This window comes from Pristis pectinata, chromosome 4, assembly GCF_009764475.1.
Source record: "Pristis pectinata isolate sPriPec2 chromosome 4, sPriPec2.1.pri, whole genome shotgun sequence".
Classification (NCBI taxonomy): domain Eukaryota; kingdom Metazoa; phylum Chordata; class Chondrichthyes; order Rhinopristiformes; family Pristidae; genus Pristis; species Pristis pectinata.
Window position 1 is genome coordinate 27,734,602 of NC_067408.1, and position 23,259 is coordinate 27,757,860.

Below are 23,259 nucleotides of genomic sequence, written 5' to 3' on the forward strand. Positions count from 1 at the left end.
AACCCACCAGTATATTAAATCTCTGGCCACCACGGATGACAACAGAAAGAGGTGAAATGGAAGAAAATAATTTTAGTTTAACAAAAACCATCAAACTCAGGGCTGATTAAGGATACCTATGCTTCACACTGTCGGACTTTAGATGGTAGATGGAGGCTGATGGAATAAAGGCTGGTGGCATTTAGCTGGAAGAAGTTAAATTCTTTAGTGGAAGCCCATAATAGGAGACAGCAGAGCACACATAAGTACTCATGGAAAGCATAATTATTAAAATAAGAACAATAGTTTGCTTAACTTTGCAATTATTATTTTAAAATGAAGTGGCATTTCACCACAGTGTGCAAGAAAAAAAAGCTAAATTTTAATTAAAAATAAAACTAGGTAAGAGGATCTCAAAAATTCTTCTTCATTTAAATAGTAAAAGCTCCCTATCTTTGTGGATGATTAATGTCTCAAACTTACTCAAAGGGGTCACTTGGATCAGGTTTGCGTAGTTCTGGAGGAATTGGGATACGTTTATAATACATTTCCCAGTCAAATGCTCCTCTCATGGCATCACCAGCCTGAGTATTATATCCAAAATGGTCATTGTTAATAACGTCGATCATAGGACACACAATTGTTTTGCGGTTTTGAGCAATTCTATCTGAAAGATTGAAGAGAATAGATTTTAGATTACAACTTATTTTAAAAGAAAATCACTGAATAAACATGAGTATTTAATGAAAAACAAGATTATTATATGCATGGTCAAAAGAAGTCAACAAAGCAAAGTGAAAAATGGTAAACCAACATTCTGTGTAAGTATGAACAGTGTGGATTGGCCATGTGATGAACTTCAACAAACACATCACACTGTTCAAACATGACACTTATGTGACAAGGATCAATAATCGAGATGTGATTTCACCAGTTTACTTTTCTATTCTCCAGCAGAATATCAATGAAAAAGTAGACATAAAACTAAATTAAAAGTTGCCAGCAATTTGAAATGACAGATTTCTAGCTTTTCTATTCCATCCCTGCATGATTATTGACCTTCCTTTTTTAAAAACAGTGATATTTTGTTAATGCACTGATCCCAGTTGCTTTTTTTAAAAAAAACTAAAGCGACATCACACATACTATACAAAAGCTTTTTCTTCAAAGATGTACAAACTAGACACAACTTAGAGCTCCAACTAGTGAATACTAGATCTCCATCAAATCCCAATCTTCCTGCATTATCTACTCAAAATATCCAAGTTTCTTACCGAGCAATGGGGGCAGCCAATTCACATTGGCTTCACAGTGAGAATCCAAGAAAGTTAAGACATCTGCAGTTGCCACTGAGGCTCCCAGTAGTCGTGTTCGAATTAAACCCTCTCGCTTCCTAGTTCGCATAATCCTGACCTTTGGAAACTGTGCCATATATTCCTCCAGCCGCTTTTTCAAATGTTCTGTTTGAAAAATAAAATGCAATAAGTGTGGAGGAAATTGGGTCTATTCCTTCAAAGTTATCGGAGGATACTGAAGCAAAGTCAAACTGGGCAGATTCAGCGGAACATTTTCTATTTTTTTTTCCCCAGATATACCATTCTATGACAAAATCCAGAATGTACCCAAATTCTGAATTCACCTCACCCATGTTTAATAACTGTTTATTTCTACCCTAGAAGAGCACTTAATTGCTGCAGTAACATTGGGACAGATTTGCCAGTGACCAGCAAACTGCCCGGGCTCATTGGGCACATGCCATTGGGAAAACATCGTTGTGTTTTCTCTTGAGCTTCCAAGCACAATTTCCTGACAGGTGGCATTACCCCAGCTGAACAACTCAGCTCAATCCTGTTGAGGTTGCTGGTGATGAGGATCATTTGTTGACGAAAGGGTTGCTTAAGTCCACTGTGACACAGAAGTTTACTGGGAGTCCAATGCCGCAGCAGAGTTCCCTGCTGAATTGATGAGAAGGTGACTGGAAAACATACAAACACGTGCCTTCAGCCATTTACCAACAAAAGGCAGACCCATAAGTGCTGGCAGTTACAGTGGTAAATGCTAGTGGCCTTTGGAAGATCTGGCCTAACAAACTTGTAAATCCCTGCCCAAGCACCATTGAATCAAACCCTGGATGATGACAAACTGTTTGATTTCCTTGATATAAATTAAAGATTGCAGAGCATTATTTTAGAAAATTTGGAACTAAAAATGTAGTTAATTTTTCAATGGTTATGTTAAAATTAATGAACTCTCTACAAAAGGATAGAGTTAATAATTCCATTAACTTTTAACATCATCACAATCTCTCCCAATTTACAATACAAGCTTAAATGTCAAATTAGTTATGCTCAAAGACAAGTGTTTGATTTAGAGTCAGCCAAGCATGTCCACATCGGCCAGCAATTATCCATTTACACCAATCACACTTTACCTCTCTCCCCCTGCCCCACCAATTCTCCTGCCACCTACCTACACTAGGAGCAATTTAGAATAGCCATTTCATCTACCACCCAGCAAGTCTTTGGCAATGTGGAAGGAAAATGGGACACACTCATTGAGGGAACAAGCAAACTCCACACAGACAGCAAGCAAGATTGGGATTGAACCCTGGTCTCTAAAGCTGCAAGGCAGCAGTGTGAATCACTGTACCACTGTGCTGCCATTAAAACTGGAATTTATAGGTGGAAGGAGTACATATAGAAGACCAATGTAATTTAACTTTGTAAACTGATTCCTAGCCAGAAATATGCGATGTTATCAAACTATCTCTGAAGTTGCATCACCTCACTTTAAATCATGAACCTCTAATTTACATTGAACAAATATGGAATCCAGTGTTAATGCCAAAATGCTGTTTTCAAAATTGTCAACATACAAAAATGTTTTTAAGATCATATTTTACAGTTGATTTTCCTCAGTGTGTATTATAGAATAAAGAAATTAACACTCTTTTCTTTCCTTGGTTTCAATTAATTGTTGACATCAACAGTGGTGATATTAAAACCTGGGAAAGTATGTCAGTTATTAAAGGGGTTATGGTAGCTTATTAACTTTTAGTTGCCTGGTAGTTAATTTGTAGTGCAGCATCCTTGTGGATGGGTCACAGGAATACCATCTGGGAATCTGGACCATTGATCCAGAGATGCAGCTTCAAATCCAGCCGATGCTACAATATCAATGAAATTTTTAGAAAATGGAATTTAAACAGAAAGACCAGTCTCAATAATCGTAAAACCCCCAGATTATCATAAAAATCCATCTGGTTTCAGGGAAAGAAATGTGTCATCCTTACCAGCCTGCCCTTCTTGGAGTTCCAGTCCCTACTATCATTGATTCTTAATTGCTTCCTCAGTTCATGAGCAGTTAGAGATGGACAACGTGGCACTGCCAATTACAACCACTTCTCAAAGAATAAAAAGTCTCCCGATAAGTTTTTTTCTTTGATCTCATATACCAAATCCTTCTTATTGAATTTTGCAAATTACATTACAGGAGATCTTCAGTTGCCCACAAACATTTTAATTCATTCCAATGTGGCCCCAGTCTTCCTCTAGGAGCCTGGTTCTGAGCATTTGGCTTGGTCCAACACGAGTGCTGCCTCAGCACAGACAGTGGGCTGGATTCACAGAACGACATTGACAACTGGACAGGACCCATTTCCTCACTCAAAAGTGTCAGGGCGATCAGGCTTACTGAATATCAAAGATGTTCACACTCAATACTATTTGGAATCCAAAAAAACTATACTTACATTTAAGAATCAAAAAAGCATGTCTACATACTAAAAATCAATTTAAGTCATTGAAACTAACTTAAATAAACAACAACATCACTACTTACCTTTCTCCCAGGAGCCTACTTGCCTGGGATGATTTTACACTAGAGCAGGTCCAGCAGGCAGATTTCCCAGCCTCTACAGCAGATCTTGCTATCCTGTTGGATATCATGAATCCTTAACCAGAGTCGCACAGGGGCAACCACAATTGGCAAGGACTGGGGGAAGGGGAGGGTGGGATGTACCAACCTAAGCGGTGTCTGAAACTGGGACGGCTGCAGGGATACCCAGATAAGTTCAGGTATCGGTGCAAAATCTGCTTCTATCTAATGATAAAATTGTAAGTTGAACCACTTCTCAATTTGCTCATAAAAGGGCACAAATCACATAGATTCAAAAGTCTGTCATGATCACTGTGACATCAAAGAACATTTTGATTTCACTTGCTCTCAAGCATTTGAACCCTGCAAATAGTGCAGGTCACTGAAAGAGAAGTAGACCTGAAACGTAGTAGATACTTGCCGCATCAACCCACACCTGAACGTTGTCAAGGTTTTGCTGCATGTAGGCATTGGTTGCTTTATTTGTTGAGAATTATGAATGGAATTAAACATAGTAAAATTAATGCGCATTACCACTTCTGATATTATGATGGAAGGAAGGTCATTTACAATGGTTAAAGGGGAGGCCAGCCATTACTGGTTTGTAGCTGGGGAGTCAAAGACAGTCAATATTCTGACAGGAAGAGTCTCCTAGAATATTGCTTGTTTTTCAGTCACACAACTTGACTGCATGTTTGACCTTCAATGGCCCTTCCACCAAATCTCTTTCCCAATGACTCAAGACCTACATCCTAGTACACCTGTTCTTTTCCCAACACTTTACACCCTTGATCCATTGCAATGCCAGAGGTAGCACAGGAAAGTTATTAACAGAGAAAAGTACAGCACAGAACAGGTCTCTTCAGCCCACAATGTTGTGCCGACATAGCTAATCCCTCCTACCTACAGAATGCCCATATCCCTCCATTTCCCTCTCATTCATGTGCCCATCCAAGACCTTCTTAAATGCCCCCAATGAATTTGCCTCCACCACCCTATCAGGCAATGCATTCCAGGCATCCACCTCTCTCTCAGTAAAAAAACATACCCCTCATGTCTGTTCTGAACCCACCCCCTCTCACCTTAAATGCATGTCCTCTTGTATTGGATTGCTCAATAAATGGGAAAAAGATATTGCTTTTCTACCCTAGCTACGCCCCTCATAATTTTATACACTTCCAACAGATCACCTCTCAGTCTCTGCTGCTCCAGAAAAAAAAACCCAAGTTTGTCCAGCCTCTCCTGATAGCACATGCCCTCTATTCCAGCCAGCATCCTAGATTTTAGTGCATTTGAAGGTTCAAAGCCAATTTTATCACACATAACATCTACAATTTTATCACACATGCATTCACAAAAAAAGCATTGCCCCAAAAGAGAAATATGGAAGCCTTGCATAAAACTTGTGCAGCATAGGAGAACACCATTAGATCCACTAAGAATCATAAAGAAAAATTAAATAACTATCACATAATCTAAAAATCTTCAAATGGTCTACAATAAAAGTGCTTCAAAACATGGCATATCATTGGTATCTGCAAAGTGTAAGGATAAACACATGCATTTCCAATTTTCAGATTTATTTTTACAAACATTATTAAAGAAATATTAATGCCACACAATATTATTCAATAAATAATGTCTTGTTCTTTCATGCAGTGTCTCTCACAGGATGGGAAAGGATAAGCAGATAAAAAAGAGAAGTTAGGATGTACAGCAAGAGAAAAAATGACTAGTTTATACATGCCTTTTATTGGCTCACAAAACATTTTCCACACTGCAAGTGCAGCATAAGATGCACCATCCTACTTAATTTTATTGCTCCAACATTCAAATCTGTTGGAAAGCAAAAGATCCACTTAACACAAACTCTTTTAGGAACCCTTTCAGGATTCAAGATGCAATTTAAGTTAAATCCAATATTATCTATGGTGATAAATGAATGAAGACTCCAGAACTTCGCTTTTTGTAGGAGAGTTTTCTTATCTCTTGAAAATAGAACACGACTTTATTGTAAGTAAACAGCAAGATGGGTCTTTGAGGTAATGACCCAACTACTGCTGTATACTTTTAATGGGATTATCAGTACAAAGAAATACTTTAAAGATTGTAGATGCACCTTCTTCATATATCAAGAGGAGGAAAAGGGGACTGATTCTCCAAATATTATTTGTGTGCTGAAGCTTAAATCTGTACATCTATTTTCTTTAGATTTCAAAATGCCTAATGGCTCATCAATTCAACCAAGTAAAAATTAGCCCAGTTAACCCATCTTCACCCAATATGTTAGAGTTGGGATGTTATGTTACAGTTGTTCAAAGTGTTGGTTAGGCTGCACTTGAAAAATTGGATGTAGTTCTGGTTGCCACACTATAGGGAGGGTGTAACTAATCTAGAATGGGTGCAGAAAAGATTCACAAGGATGTTGCCTGGATTGGAGGGCTTAAGTTTTCAGGAGAGATTGGATAGACTGGTTCTGTTTTCTCTGGAGTGATGGAGACAAAGGAGATGGCATAATCGAAGTATATAAAATTATGGGAGGCATAAATAGGGTAGATAGCCAGTGTCTGTTTCCCTGTGGTAGGAGTATCTAAAACTAGAAGGCACAGGTTTAAGGTAAGAGGGAAGAGGTTTAAAGGGGATCTAAAGGGTAAATTTTTCCACACAGAGTAGTTTTGTTTCTGGAATGAGGTGCCAAAGGAGTTGGTGGAGGCAGGAGCAGTAACAACATTTAAGAGGCATCTGTATAGGTACAAATGAGCAGGGCATAGAGGGAGGCGTAATTAATGCAGTCATGTGAGATTGGTATAGATAGGCATGGTGGGTCGAAGGGCCTGAATCTATGCTGTATGACTATGATTCACAGATGATTTCAGCCAACACTTTTGAAAATTGATCACCTGCCTCCAAAGTCACCCAAGCAGCCTCACCACTCATTTTCACATTACGCAATTTTACACAAGTCTCAAACAAATAAAACCACTCTTGGCTCACGACAAAGACTCCTCTGTTTCCCCCTTCTTAGCTTTCAAGCCTTAGTAAATACTTTTAGCCTTTTCCTAGATCACCATGAGGCTAAGCACCACACCACGTTGATTTTGATCCTCTATCCACAGTGTTAATAAATCGTTCCAAAAACATTCCAGGTAGTTGTTTCATAATTGAGTGGATTTCATCAGTTCCGAGCCTTTCACGTGTTCTTTAATCCATTCTTTGTCCTTCACCATGGTGTTCACAGTGGACGTGGTAAACCCAGAGCTTGCAATGTCAAAGTTTACCCATTTTCATTGATCACAATAGCAAATTTCTCCTTGAGCATGATTGCACAAAGCTTCCTACCATCTTTAAGCCTGACTGCAACAGCAAAAGTTGAAATCATTCAGCTTATTGAGCAACTACAAATATGACAACCATAACAGACTGCAATGTGAAAGATGCCCAAAACCCCAGACAGTCACAACTAGCTCCCATTTATGTGTATGTATCCATAAAAATCTGTGAAAATTTTAATGTTTTTATTTAATGCTTAATTTCCTTAGGTCAAGTGTTACATAAGCCATAGTTTAAATGGTGTTCTTCCTCATTGTAATGCTACACAGTTGAAATCCCATTGCAGAATATCACTGAGGGTAAAAGGATTAATTAAATTAAACATGTTGCTTCTTGGACCAATACTGTAACATAGCAAGGTAATCTTTCAAAAGAAATTAACAGAAGCTCTGTCATTCTTTGTAGAAATTTCATTGTATGATGTTCCTAATATCTAATAGAAGATTGTCTCAAAATATTTGTCTAGAATCCAGACCATAGTTGGTTCATAGTTAATCTGAAATTTAAACAAAATACACATACAACAGCCTGTAATTTCTTATAGACATGGTTAAGGACAGGCTATAGAATCTTAAATGGAACATTTATTTTTCTTTACATATATGAATTAGGATCAGGAATCGGTCACTTAGCTCCTCGAGTCTGCTATGCCATTCAATAAAGTCATGGTTCATGTGACCCTAACCTTAACACGTTGCTGCCTACCCCCAGGTAACTTTTCACCCCTTGTTTATCGAGAATCAATCTCTCTCTCCCTCTCTCTCCCTCTCCACCTTTGCCTTAAAAATGTTCAAGGACACTGTTATCACCATCATTTGAGGAAGAGTCCCAAAGACTCAGGATCCTCAGAGGAAAAATTGTCTCATTTCTGCATAAAATGAGCAACCCCATATTTTTAAATAGTGACCCCAAGTTCTCGATTCACCTACAAGGGGAAACATCCCCTCCACAGCAGGTCAGATTATAAAAAAGGAAAATAAAAATAATGTTTCAGGTTGGACTGGAAATATGAGAATACAAGTTAATTTTAAAGTGGGGAGAGGTCAGCAGGAATATCTCTAATATGGTGTGGACAGCATTGCCATGATGATACACTCCATGAAGCCATCTGGTTGATAGATTATTGAGGGAAATTAGAGAGAGAGAAAACAAAGGGACATATAATAGCTATGAGTCATTGTAGAGAACAGGAACCAAAAGGAAAATGCTAGAAGTTCCCAGCAGATCAGGCAATATCCACAGAGAGAAAAAACTGAATTATTATTACACATGGATAACCTTACAACAATTCTGATACAAACAGAGGAAGTGAGTAAACTGACTAGTTTTGCAGTGAGGTTGTTTTCTCTCTAACAGCCCTTATTAATCTACAACCAGAAGGCTTCAGAAGTAGCATATCACCGCAGCAAACCTGGCTTCACCCTCTCAGAGATATTCCAACTGTGTAATCCATCTGTCCTCCACCTTCTTTACAAATTAAAACCAACTTGCCTAGCCTGCTGAGTGTTCCCAGCAATTTCTGTTTCCATTTCAGAATTCCAGCTTCTGTAGTCTTTTGATTTTCAGTTAGGTAAAAAGTAACAACGTAATGTTGACAGTGTAACATAAAGAAATTTAGGTCTTAAAATATATACATTGCATGTAAAACAGTGTCGCATTTTATGAAGTTCATTCTATATCTATCCTGCAGCAGCACAACTTAAACTATTTCTGCAGTTTCCATTAACTTTTACACTTGATCTTTGCAGTTTTAGAACATTATAAACTAAATGTTAACGTAGAACTAAAAATTAATGTACTGTGGCGACCCACCTGCAACGCAAGCGAACCAACTCTGAAGTCGGCACGCACGTCAGCAGACAGGTCAGCCACAAAATGGCACTAGGCCTTCTTCTTCAACAGCGAGGGGAGAAAGCCTGCATGCAGGAAGAGGTTCGGTTGGCGTACCTCTGACGTCATCGCCACGCGTCAAGCGCGGGAACTTAATTGCTTAAAAGCCAGCACACCAAGATCCGAATAGACCAGTCTCAAGTTCAATCCACCGACTACGTGTCATTATTCCTAGCTCAGTGCGTAGCCCATCGCTACATTGGTGACCCTGACGGTCTAAATGGGATTTGGACCGAAGATGATCGACTCTTCATCCGTTCATGCAGTTTTGCTGAAACTGCCACCCTTCTGGACGCTGCGACCATGCCTGTGGTTTGACCAAGCAGAGGACCAGTTCCAGATTCGGCAGATATCTTCTGATCCCATGTGTTACTATTATGTGGTGAGCTCCCTTGACCAGGAGACAGCCGCCCAGGTTGAGGATTTCATACAGTCGCCCCCGGAGGAAGGCAAGTATGCAGCATTCAAAGCGCTGCTCATACGGACCTTCGGCCTCTCACGATGGGAACGCGGTGCCCACTTGCTGCACCTGAATGGTTTGGGGGACCAGCCGCCATCAGTATTAATGAATGAAATGCTGGCCCTGGCTGATGGACACAAGCCCTGCCTCATGTTCGAGCAGGTGTTCCTAGAGCAACTGCCCGAGGACATACATCTGCTACTGGCCGATGCAGATTTCAGTGACCCCCAGAAGGTAGCGGCCTAGGCAGACGTGCTGTGGAAGGCCAAGGAGGAAAGCAGGGCGTCCGTCGGCCAGATTACCAATCCACGTGCCCAACGCCAGGACAGACCAGGCCCGGCAACGGAGCACACACAACCCAGAGGCAGGAGTGAGGAGGCCACTGTACAGTGGTGTTTCTACCACCAGCGGTGGGGTGCAGAAGCCCACCGGTGTCGCCCGCCCTGTGAGTTCTTGGGAAACGCCAAGGACAGCCGCCGCTGCTAATGGTTATGGCGGCTGGCCACCAGGAGAGCCACGTACGTCTGGGACAAACAGTCGGGACGCCGCTTCTTGGTCAACACCAGAGCGGAAATCAGCGTCTTACCCCCAACGGGGTACGACACCCGCAACAGGGAGCCAGGACCCACCCTGAGGGCCACAAATGGCAGCACGATACGCACCTACGGCACCCACACAGTGCAGCTGCAGTTTGGCGCCGGCCGGTTCACATGGGACTTCACACTGGCCGCCGTGGCCCAACCACTCCTGGGGGCAGACTTCTTGCGAGCTCACAGCCTACTGGTCGACTTGCACGGGAGAAGGCTGGTCCATGCCAGGACATTACAGACGTTCTCTTTGGGCGAAGCCAAGTTGCCAGCCCCACACCTGGACTCCATCAGGCTGTCGGACAACAAATTCACCAGAATCCTGGTGGACTTCCCATCGGTTCTGGCACCGCAGTTCACAGCAGCCATACCCAGACACGGAGTACAGCACCACATTCCAACCAAGGGACCACCCCTCCACGCCAGCACACGACAGCTTCCCCCGGACAAGCTCCGCCTGGCGAAGGAGGAGTTCAAGAGGATGGAGGAATTGGGGATCATACGGAGGTCAGACAGCCCATGGGCTTCCCCCCTACACATAGTGCCCAAGGCAGCCAGGGGTTGGAGACCATGCGGCGACTACCGTCAAATGAACGAGGCTACAACCCCAGACCGCTACCCCATGCCACACATACACAACTTTGCAGCAAACCTGCACGGGGCAAGCGTCTTTTCCAAGGTGAACCTCGTCCAGGGATACCATCAAATCCCGGTACACCCTGAAGACATCCCCAAGACAGCACTCATTACCCCATTCGGCCTGTTCGAGTTCCTCCGAATGCCGTTCGGCCTGAAGAATGCCACACAGACGTTCCAGCGGCTAATGGATGTGGTGGGACGCGATCTGGACTTTGCATTCATCTACTTGGACAACATCCTCATAGTCAGCAGAAATCGTCAGGAGCATCTGTCTCACCTCTGCCAGCTCTACTCCCATCTGAGTGATTTTGGCCTCACGATCAACCTGGCCAAATGCCAGTTCAGACTGAACACCATCGACTTCCTGGGCCACAGGATTACCAAAGACAGGGCAACGCCCCTGTCCGCCAAGGTAGACACAATCCGCCACTTCGCCCAGCCCAACACAGTCAAAGGCTTGCAGGAGTTCGTGGGTATGGTCAACTTCCACCACCGTTTCCTCCCCTCAGCAGCCCACGTCATGCACCCTTTGTTCACCCTGATGTTGGGTAAAGGCAAGGACATTACTTGGGACGAAGATGCTGCGGCCGCTTTCGTCAAAGCCAAGGAAACCTTGGAAGACGCCGTGATGCTGGTGCACCCCAGAACGGACATTCCAACCACCCTCACAGTGGACGCATCCAACACGGCAGTCAGTGGGGTGCTGGAGCAACTCATCGAGGGGCGCTGGCAACCCCTGGCGTTCTTCAGCAGGCACCTGCAGCAACCCGAACTCAAGTACAGTGTTTTTGACCGGGAGCTGTTAGCACTATATCTGGCCATCTGACATTTCAGGTATTTCTTATAGGGTAGGCTGTTCACCGTGTTCACGGACCACAAACCATTGACCTTTGCGTTCACGAAGGTGTCCGATCCCTGGTCGGCCCACCAGCAGCGACATCTGTCCTACATCTCCGAGTACACGATGGTCATCCAGCATGTCTCGGGAAAGGACAAAGTCGTGGCGGACGCACTCTCCAGACCAGCTATCCAGGCCCTGTCCCAAGGGGTGGACTATGTAATGCTAAGGAGGCGCAGCAGGCAGACAACAAGCTGCCCAGCTACAGGACCGCAGTATCAGGTCTGCAGCTGCAGGACTTCCTAGTAGGCCCAGGTGGGAGGACCCTCCTGTGTGACATGGCTACCGGCCAACCTCGCCCCATTGTCCCGGCAGCAAGTTTTCAACTCCATACACAGTTTGGCGCACCCATCCATCAGGACAACCATCCGGATGGTCTCCAACAGGTTCATGTGGCACGGCCTTGGCAGACAGGTCAGTGAATGGGCCAAAACGTGCGTGCAGTGTCAAGCAGCCAAGGTGCAGTGGCATACCAAAGCCCCGCCGCAGCAGGTCGAACCCACTGGAGGTTCAACCACATTCATGTGGATATCGTGGGGCCCTTGCCAGTGCTGAGGGGGGCGTGGTACCTCCTAACTATGGTAGACCGGTTCATGAGATGGCCAGAGGCAGCCCCGCTGACAACTCTGCTGATTCCTGCGCCCGAGCGCTGATCGCAACCTGGGTAGCACGCTTCGGGGTACTGGCCCACATTTCCTCCGACAGAGGCGCCCAGTTCACCTCCAGACTGTGGTCGGCCGCGGCCAGCCTGTTGGGAGCATGGTTACACCACACTACTGCCTACCACCCACAGTCGAATGGACTAGTGGAACGTTTCCACCATCGGCTCTCATGGCCCACCTGAAAGGGCCTAACTGGGTGGACAAGCTCCCCGGGTCCTGCTCGGAATCCGCACAGCACCCAAAGAGGACCTGCACACCTTGTCAGCCGAGCTGGTGTACGGCGCACCTCTGGTCATCCCAGGAGAGTTCCTACCAACCCCAAGGGGGCAAGAGGAAGAACCCACGGTAGTCCTGGACAGACTACGCAAGAGGCTCGGCAACCTGGCCCCCGTACCGACTTCACGGCATGGACAGATCCCCACCTGCATACCCAAAGACCTGCAAGACTAAGTTTGCACTTGTACAGAGGGGCGCACACTAGACACCGCTACAGTGGCCATACGAGGGGCTGTTCAAGGCACTCAAGAACAATGGGTCCACGTACGTTCTAGACATTGGGGGGAAAGAGGAGGTTTTCACGGTGGACCGGCTCAAACTGGCCCATGTGGACTTGGCACAGCCAGTCGAGGTTCAGGCTCCATGGCACAGAGGCAGACTGCCCAAACAGTGACAGATCCAGGCTGTGGACTTTGGGGGTTTATCACCGATTCTGGGGGGGGGGGGGGGGGGGGGGGGGTTATGTGGTGACCCACCTTCGACGCAAGCGAACCGGCTCCGAAGTCGGCGCACACGTCGGCAGACAGGCCAGCCACAAAATGGCGCTGGGCCTTCTTCAACAGTGAGGGGAGAAAGCCTGCACGCGGGAAGAGGTTCGGTTGGCGCACCTCTGACGTCATCGCCGCACGTTGAGCACAGGAACTTAACTGCCTAAAAGCCAGCGCAGCAAGATTCGAATAAACCAGTCTTGAGTTCAACCTACCGACTACGTGTCATTATTCCTAGCTCAGTGCATAGCCCATTGCTACAGTACATATAAAACAATTTGGAAATACTGAGAAACAAACAAGACAGGTTTTCCAAGTTAAGATACATATTTAACTTAAAAAAGAAAATGCTGGAAATACTTTGCAGGTCAGGCAGTGTCTGTGAAGAGAAAAGCAGAATTGGCCTTTCAGAGTATACTTAGGTTCTGCTTTTATTTCAAATTTCCAGCATCTTAACAAAAATGGTGTATTAGAAAACAAAAATACTATAGAGCCATTTTAGACATTTCCAGACATTACACATATTTTCCTTACACTGGCACTTTCAAAATAAAGGCCAAATATTCAACTCTAGACTTATTTACAGATTGTCTGCTTGAAAGACAAGGCAAGAAGAGAATTAATCATAAGATTTCTGGCACAAATAGCCTTCAGAGATGTATGATGATGAGAGTTAAAATCAAATGGCATCTAAAAGTAAATGAATACCAAAAAAATCTTGGAAAGAAAAACATCAAAACAGCAACCTAGGAAATCACTGATCCAACAAAAGAATACATGAACAAAAATATCCCAAGGATCATACAACACAAAGTTTATTCAGCCCATTACGGCTGTATTGCCTCTTTCAAAGAGCTATCCACTTAGATGTTTTCCCCTGTAGCCCTGCAAATGTTCCCTCTTCAAGTGTTATTCCACAATTCTTTGAAAAGTTATTATTGAACATTCTTCCATCACCATTTTAGGCAGTGTAGTCCAGATTATATTAAGATAAGATCTTTACTAGTCACAAGTACATCGAAACACAGTGAAATGCATCTTTTTGCATACAGTGTTCTGGGGGCAGCCCACAAGTATCGCCACGCTTCCAGTGCCAACATAGCATGCCCACAACTTCCTAACCCCATACATCTCTGGAATGTGGGAGGAAACTGGAGCACCCAGAGGAAACCCATGGAGACATGGGGAGAACGTACAAACTCCTTAAGACAGCGGCTGGAATTGAACCTGGGTCGCGGGCGCTGTAATAGCATTACACTAACCGCTATGCTACCTAACTTGCTGATTAAGAAGTTCTCTCTTCATCTCACCTTTCGTTCTTTTGCCAATCACATTATAGCCTCTGATTACCAATTTTCCTTCTTCTAGAAACTACTGCCTCTGATTTTCAACACACCCATAAATCTCTCTCCCATCACTCCCTGTTCCAAGAACTTCTTGTCTCTCCAAGTAATGGGAGACTCAGTTTTATAGTAATTTTCCTCTGCACTCCCTCCAAGGCCCAATATGATTCCTGAAGGGTGGTTCCCTGATTTGGATACAATAATCCAGCTCAGTCCTAAATTGAGATTTGTTAATGATCAACACTAGTTCTCCGTATTTTTACATGCAATATTTTTCCCTAAAGATAACCTTCTTAACTACCAACATTTTATTTATATTGGCTTTCTTCATTCTTCATATCCAAATGTATAACCTCCTATTTTTGTGTCAAATTTTGTTTGCCATGCATCTACCATTTCTCTAATCTCCATTTAGCCACTCAGATCTGTCACCATTCTCCACATTGCTTACATCTTCACACTTTGCAGTGATGCCCAGTATGTCCAGGTCATTAACATATACCAAAAGGAGTATCAATACCAACTCCCAAGTGACACTTGTTTTATTCATTCAAGGTAGGTGGGGTTCGCAGGCTGAGCCAGCATTTAATTGCCCATCCATAATTGCCCTTGAGAAGGTGGTGGTTAGTTTCCTTCTGGAACTGCTGCAGTCCTTGGAGGTATGGGTATACCCACAATGCTGTTAGGGAGGAAGTTCCATGAATTTTTTTCCCCCAGTGACAGTGAAGGAACGCAATTCTTTGCTGCGAGTTCCTTACTCAATTCCATATCCCTTTAGCCACTTCCCCTTTAATTTAGGTTCAATTTTTAAAAAAATAAAACTGGTTAATTATGTCATATTGGTTGAACAGCTTTTGAAAGTCCATATATATGGCATCACCTCAATGACCATTAACCCTCTCTTGTCAATTCATCAGATAAATGAAAATATGCTTTTAACAAATGCTGGCAGTCATTTATTAACATACATTTTCCAAATAATAATTAATTTTGTTCCAGATTCATATTTTTAAGGTTTCCAAACACCAACATTAGGCTGAATGGTCTGAGGCTGCCAGGTATATTCCTCTCCCCATTTTTGGAACTGGGACCTAATATTTGCAATCCTCCAGTCCCACAGAACTATGCACACTTCCAAGAAGATATTGAAGACTTGTGGCCAGAGCCTTTGCTTTCCCCATCCTTACTTCCCTCAGCTGTAATTTGTACAGACTGGGTGACATTTCCACTTTGAGAACTGCCAACCTATGAAATACCTCCTCATCATCTATTTTCATTCCTTTCAACTTCCTTTCTATCACCTATTCCTTTGTGATATTGGCATCACCCTCAGCTTTACTGAAGGGTGATGTGAAGTACTCATTTACTACCTCAGCCATACCATCAGGCTACATATGAATTTTTGAGCATTAATTGGCCTCACCTTCCTTCAAAGAGCCATTCACCATATACTTATAGGAGACTCAACTTACTTTTCATGTTACTTGCCAATCCAATCTCAAACACTCTCTTAACCATTTATTTAAATGTATAATTCACATCCATTCTTTCTTTATTCATTTTGATTATCCTGGTGTTTATTATCAGCCTTTATTTCCTCTTTTATTTTAATTTCTATATCAAAAGAGATCAAGGAGGAAAAAGGAAAGAAAACAAACACAAAACAGAGATCACAATATTCAAGAAGCTAGTAACACCTAGGCTTGCATGCTCAGAATATACAGCCTCATACCTTGTTCTTTAATGAAATCCAAGATGGGCTGGTGTGCAAACTATTGCAGTTCTTTTCTAAATGGTTGAGATTACAGGGGCAAAAAGCACCACAAAATAAACTACACACGTTATTTTAATTCATTGAGAGAGCCACAGTAGTGGACAGAATTTATTGGCCATCCTTAATAGCTCTCGAAGAGAGTGGTTTCTTTGAATTACTGCATTCCCTTTGTGCTGTTGCAGGGGGTGTTTCATGATTTGAATCCAATAATGATGAAAGAATGGTGACAGAGTTCCAAGTCATATTGGTGTGTGACTTGGAAGAGAATTCAAAAGTGGACGTGTTCCCATGCTCCTGCTGCACTTGACCATCTTAGGGTAAACACCGTGGGTTTGCAGGTACTGTCGGACTATCCAAGGTGAATAAGTAAAATGCATTTTGTAGATGTCATACACTTCAGCCACTGAACAGTGATGGTAGACGAAAAGGATGTTTAAGAGACTGGATGGGACACCAATCATGTGAGCTGCTTTGTCCCGGATAACATGCACCTTGTGTATTGTGGAAAGGCTCTGAGGTATCATAAGGCAAGTCACTCACTACAGGATATGCAGTCTCTGACCTGCACCAGTAGTCACTGTGCTGACCCAGTTATCATCTAGCCAATGATGAGCTCCAGGTAATCAATGGAAGTGGACTCAATGTTGGTAATGCTATTAAATGTCAAAAGTAGATGGTCAGACTTTCTCCTGTTGAAGATGGATTTGTGTGGTGCAAACATTACTTTCTCACAGCTGAACATTGCCTTCATCTTGCTGCATACAAGCATCATCTGCTTCATTTTTCATGGAATTATTAGGGGAATGAAACATCATGTGATCAGCAAAGAACCTTGTTTATCTTATGGTGGAAACAATGTCATTAATGAAGCAACAGAAGGTGGTTGGTCAGGGTACACTGCCCCAAGGAACTCCCATAACAAGACCCCATTGGCTTACATGACTGATCTTAACAACTTCAACCACTTCTTGAGTGAGGTATATTCAAAGTCAATGTAGTATTTTCTCCTTTATTTGGTTTCACCAGGGCTCACTGATACCACAGTTGGTTAAATCCTGCCTTTATGTCAAGGGTAGTGAATCCCATCTTGCTCTAGAATTCAGTCCTTTTCCTCATGTTTAAAACAAGTGCGAGTGGTCCTGACAAAACCTGAAATAAGTACCTGTGAGCACATTTTTGTTAAGTTCCCCTTAACTGAACTGTTAACAATACCCAATGCCACTTTACTCTTACTTGGGAGTTGAATATTATAACACTAAATAGCCTAATCAGGCTTATCATGATTCTTGTGGAGATGATGCACCTAGACAATGTCCCACATTGTCAACAGATGCCAGTGTTGTAACTGTACCAAATGAGTTGAGCAAGAGATACCATTAGTTCTGGAGCCCAAATCTTCAGCATTGCAGCTGGGAAGTGGTCTGATCTCATAGCTTCTGCAGTATACAGTGGTTGGTCTCAGCTATTTTTTCCCGTATATAATGAATGAATAGAATTGGCTTATGACTAATTTGTTTACTAGCAGGGACCCAAGGAGAAACCTGAGATGGATCATCCATCCAACATGTCTGGTTAAGGGTGGTTTTCAAATGCTTTAACCTTAATTTCAGCACCAATATGCTTACTCTGCCATCATTAATCTTGGAGATGTTCTTGGGATATCTGGTTCATGCAATATATCATGCATACTACATTAGCAAAAGGCTGTACAATAATAAATTTTCAAAACTGACTCAAACTCACTGATCCATCTTTTATATTATCATACCCAAAAGTAAATTTTATTATCACCATTCATGTTCTTGAAGAATGATGATAAGGTCATGATTAATCTTTTCATCTGTGAAGCTAAAGAGAATTGTAATTAAACACATAGTATCGTGAATGACCAAGAAAAAAGAGTTAGTCTACATGTAACAGGAACAATTTTGTTTTATAGCTTTTAAATATACACTGGCATTTATCATGTTAAAGTTTATTGTAAAAAAAATTCTCAGTAGATTTAACTTGCCAAAATATTAGCCTCAGTTAACATCTGTTCCTTAGAGTTTTGATAATTGTAATACTCAGGAAGGATTACAGAAAACTGCCACCAAAACAGTCTGAGCCAAGCAGGTCCTATAACAAAAAACAGCAAAGCTGTAGCAGCTCCTAATATTATTCAATTACATTTTCATTATTTACAATACAGAACAGGAACCAGCTATATTTATGCTGAGCTACTTTTAGTTATGTATTGGTTCACTATAAAAAGGGTTCAAATACCACCTTGGAGACTGAGGAGAAATGATTGTGGTGGGAGGGAGAATATTTATGAAGTCAAAATGACAAGCTTTAGTTTGTTTCACAAAACACAATTAAAAAGTTACAATCTGTCCTTAATGATGATTTAAATAAAAGTTTTTTTACCTCTATCACTGAAGTCATCTACAAGTATGATTTCTGCAACAAGCTCTGGTGGTGAGCGATTAAGGACACTGTGCACAGTTCGAAGGAGCGAGGACCAGCCTTCATTGTGGAATGGTATAATGACACTGGTATTTGGAAGTTTCTCCAGATACAATTTCTTCTTGCAGCTGTTAATCAAAAAGGCACAATTAATGATTATTGTGCAACCTCGCCACTCAGCTCAATGAGAGCAGACTCACAGAAACACCACCAGCTCCAAGATCTCCTCAAATTCACACATGATGCCAATTTGAAAAGTACTGCTGTTCCATCATTGTTAGTGAGCAAAATCCAGGAAATTCTATCTTATGCCGCCAAGAGGGTAACTTCGCCACACAAACTGCAGTCATTCAAGATGGCTCATCACAATTATCTCAAAAGCAGTTTAGAATGAGCAAGGAAATGGTGATTTTACCAGACCAGTGACACCAACAACCCATTAATAAAATATTTTCAAAACTACCACTTTGAAACCCAAAAAAAAATCATTGTTTGGAAATACAGGCTAGTTTTAAAACTTATTTTTCCCTAAATTCATAACTTTTGATGTGCAGTTTTATCAAAAATAAAACTAGTAGCTTTCTTCACACATTTATCAATAAACATTTCATCAATCCCTACTGCTGTATGACATCCACAAGATCAACATGGATCCTACTTGCCCACACTAGCCTATTGGGTCACTGTTATAACCACTTGGACCAATCTTGGACAGTCAAACTTGATTTCCTATTGGTGCATGGCACAGAGATGATGGTGAAAAAAAAATTCTATCTAGTCCACGTGAACTGGGCACCTACAAGTGGCCCAGTATGAGAAACTCTTTCTTTCTCTATCTTTTTATTAGTTTTCAAATTAATACAGATTAATACATAACATCAATGTTTGTACATGTAATACAAAGAGATCAGGAGAACAATCATGGCATGGATAATCATAAAGAACAATAAAGTATAAAAAATCTGTAGATCCAACGATCTCTTAATAAAAGAAAGGAAAGAAAAAGATTTATTATATAAATAAAAAGAAAGAAAAAAATCCCCAAAACAATAAAAAAATTATAAATATATCAAACCAAACTAAGCGAAACAAAAAAAAAATTCAAAAAAAAACAAACAGAAAAAAAACTGGACTAAAATTTCTCAGTAGAAACAGAGCAATATTATGTCGTCAACTCCGTTCCTCTAAGTTGAAAGGTTATTACAAGGGGATCTATATCATGTGAAAATATTGAATAAATGGACTCCAAACTTCCTCAAATTTAAGCGAAGGGAGAAACTCATATACGTAACTGGAGGAAAGAAAATCTTAATAACCAATATCATGTTTGGTCCCTTGTCAGCAAATGCCCAACGTCCTACAGCAGTCAGACAGCCAGACCAAAGATTGCTCTAATCAGAGTGACAAAGAACAGAAGGAACTGGAGTAGTAGTATGCCAAACAGCCCTTCCCGTCTGTTCCACTGTTCAATGAGATCATTGTTGACCTGACCTCCACTTTCCCGTCCAATCCCAATAATCATCGACTCCCCATAGACCAAAAATCTGTCCACCTCGACCTTGAAAGCAGTCAATGACTCTGCTTCCACAGCTCTCTGTGGTAGAGAATTCCAAAGGTTCACAAACTACAGAAATTCCTCAACTCAATCTCAAATTGGTGATCCCTTATTCTGAAACAATGCTTCCTAGATTCCCTTAGGAAGGTAAACATCCTCTATCTTGTCAGGAATGAGATTGCCTCTCATTCTTCTGATCTCCAATATTTATAGGCCCAACCTGCTCAATCTCTCTGTTAATAAAACTAGTTGATTTAAAAAATCAGTAGCAAAGTCAAAACTAAATCAGGGATTGACAAAGCAACACATGAGCATTATATACCGTTCCTTCACTTTTACTACATAGAATTGTTTCTAATGTTGTTTAAACCTACAGTTGGCCATGGTTGCTAACTAGCACAATGCATTAGAAATAATGAGTATATTCAACAGTATAAATACATTATATGTCAGCTGAAGCTCAGTTGGTTGGATTCTTGAATACAAATCAAATACCACATCAGAGATTTGAGACAAAATCTATGCTGACACTTCAGTACAACATAAAGAAAGTGCTGCACTGCTGAAGATGCAATTTTCAACAAGACTCCATCTTGCATGTCCAGTGGATGTGAAAGATCACATGGAACTATCTTGGAAAAAGAACTTCACCATTCTTACTTATCTTTCAATCAACATCATTAAAAATCAAATATCTTGTCATCATCACGTTGCTGGTTGTAGGAGCATGTTGTGTTCAAGTTATTTGCTTTCATTACAGTACAACAAGTGACTATACTTCAGAAGTAATTCATTTGTGATAAGTGTCATAGTAATGGATAGAGGCTATCAAAAGGTGCTATACAAATGCAAGCCTGCCATTTTATCACACTATGATAAAGACATCTTTAACACCACTGTCACTTAACTTTTCATTCTTACAAATACATCAGTTCCATAACTGAGACTTAATCAGTGATTTATGAAAAGTTGTAACAGAACTTCCTTGCATTCACACTCTGTAAATCACTGTAACATGTCTCTTCAGAAGACAATCCCATAACCATAAGACATCCATCCAAAAATGACTGAAGCTCATACTTTGAAAATAATAATGATTAAACAAAGACAGCATGGATTAAAAAAAAGCTAAATCATGTATGACTAACTTAATGGAGTTCTTTGTGGGGGTATCTAGTGGAGTAGGTGAGGGGGAACTAGTGGATGGGGTGTATTTGCATTTTCAGTTAGCTTTCAATAAGGTCCCACGTATGAAGTTTCTGAATTAGGTTAGAGCAGTTAGGATAGAAGTGATATACCTGTATAGGTTGAGAGCTGGTTAACAGTTAGAAAAGAAAGAATAGGAAGAAACCGTTCCTCAGGTGGGCAAACTGTAACTAGTGGGGTAGCACATGATTGGTGTTTTGTTCTCAAATATTCACAATCTACCTTGATATTTAGCTAAAGCGACCAATAATAATAATAATTCCAACTTTGCTGGTGACACAAAATTAAGTGGGAAGGCAAATGGTGCATGTCTGCAAAGAAGATTCCAGAGGATATAGACAAGGTGGGCAACAACTTGGCAGATGGAGTACAATATGCCAATTCTCAAATATCATTCTGCTCTTTAAAATCTGATCTCTTATGCTCTCCCAAATTTTAGCTGTTCATCATTGGTGGCTATGCTCCTCCCTCTTCCTTGAAGATGGTCCTTAAAACCTAATGACCCATATTTTGTGCTAAGCTGCAAGGAACAAACAAAATGCTGAGGGATGCCTGCCAAGTGTTCTCAGGCCTTTAAGTGGAGGCTTGCTCTGATCCTGTATTTGGCCATCAGAAGGGAATCAGCGGCATCAATGAGTGGGGCAAAATCCAGCAAGCTTCTTCAGTCATCAAACATTTACGTTCAGGAATTCTCACTGAGACACTGTCTAAGGCAGGTGATGGCTTGTTTCTTCTTACATACTCATTGGTCGGATGCTTTGAGGCTGTATGATCCCTGGAGAAGATTCCATCTGTCAAGAACTATGCTCAATCTGTTCATGCTCCCACCAGATGGGAAGCAGAAACTCGACTTTAATCATGTATGAAAAGCAAATGAAAAAGAGGGAAAAAGAGATTGAAAGGTAAAAGATGGACAGAAAAAAAATTAAGCTAACATGAAATTTTAAATTTTGCTCATGAAAAACCTTGGAATGTTTTAAAATATTCAAGTACCAATTAAACATAATTTATGATTATACACTCTTGGTCAATCTTTGGATCAATATTCCATGCTTCTGTGATACTAAACCATGTGAAATGCCCAAATTACAGTAATTTGGCTGAGGCTGGGTGTCATAACAGAAGAGTTCTGTACAACCGAAACATCGCTTTCTCACTTCTCTCAAACACTTCACTTAATTGTCCATAACTGCAAAGAGCATGTTATTAAGGTAATTGCTATTAAATGAGGTGTGAGTAGCTTATAAAGACTTGAGGACATAATTTGCTTGAAATCATCAGAGCCTTTTAAATAGTTAAGTGCAATCAAGTGATTAACAAGGTGTGAACAAGTTTTTGAAACTGCTTTGACTTTATGTCTTTAAATCAGCAAAGTGCAGGTTAAGTATTTTTGAACAGCTTGCAATAATGATCAGCAGCTTCTACTACACTGTAATGTTCTTCCAGCACAAATTATCCAAAAAATGGCCAAATTAGCACAATGACTGAGGAATCTTAATACTAATTACATCCTGACAAATTAATTTTCCATGACCTTTTGTGCTATTTAAAAACAAAACACACTGGAAGTCTGCCTCACTCCATTAAATTGGTCACACCCTCAGAGAGAATCAATCATCATGGCAAGTTTCCACTAATTGCATCTTATTCCGGCTCTTAAAAATGATGGGTTTTTAATGGGGAAAAAATATAGTTTTTCATTTATTAAAACACTGACCACTGTACAGCAATTGTGTTGATCAATAACTTATCTTACTTTTGTGGTTTTTTTCATTATTTAAAACTGGATTGCACAGTGAACTATACACTGATCAAAAAACGCTTATTTTTGTGATAAATCCATTTTAG

The 23,259-nt window shown here is 41.3% G+C and overlaps 1 protein-coding gene across 1 annotated transcript in view; it reads right to left on the reverse strand.

Moving 5' to 3' along the window:
* The window catches only part of LOC127569832 (polypeptide N-acetylgalactosaminyltransferase 10-like), a 74,766-nt gene that overhangs the window by 20,278 nt on the left and 31,229 nt on the right, over nucleotides 1-23,259 (reverse strand). Inside the window, exons 4-6 of the mRNA XM_052014780.1 lie at nucleotides 18,612-18,778; nucleotides 1,254-1,439; nucleotides 463-646 (exon numbers count right to left, since the gene is read on the reverse strand). Of these exons, the coding sequence (XP_051870740.1) occupies nucleotides 463-646; nucleotides 1,254-1,439; nucleotides 18,612-18,778 (537 nt within the window). The remainder of the gene's footprint in view (nucleotides 1-462; nucleotides 647-1,253; nucleotides 1,440-18,611; nucleotides 18,779-23,259) is intronic.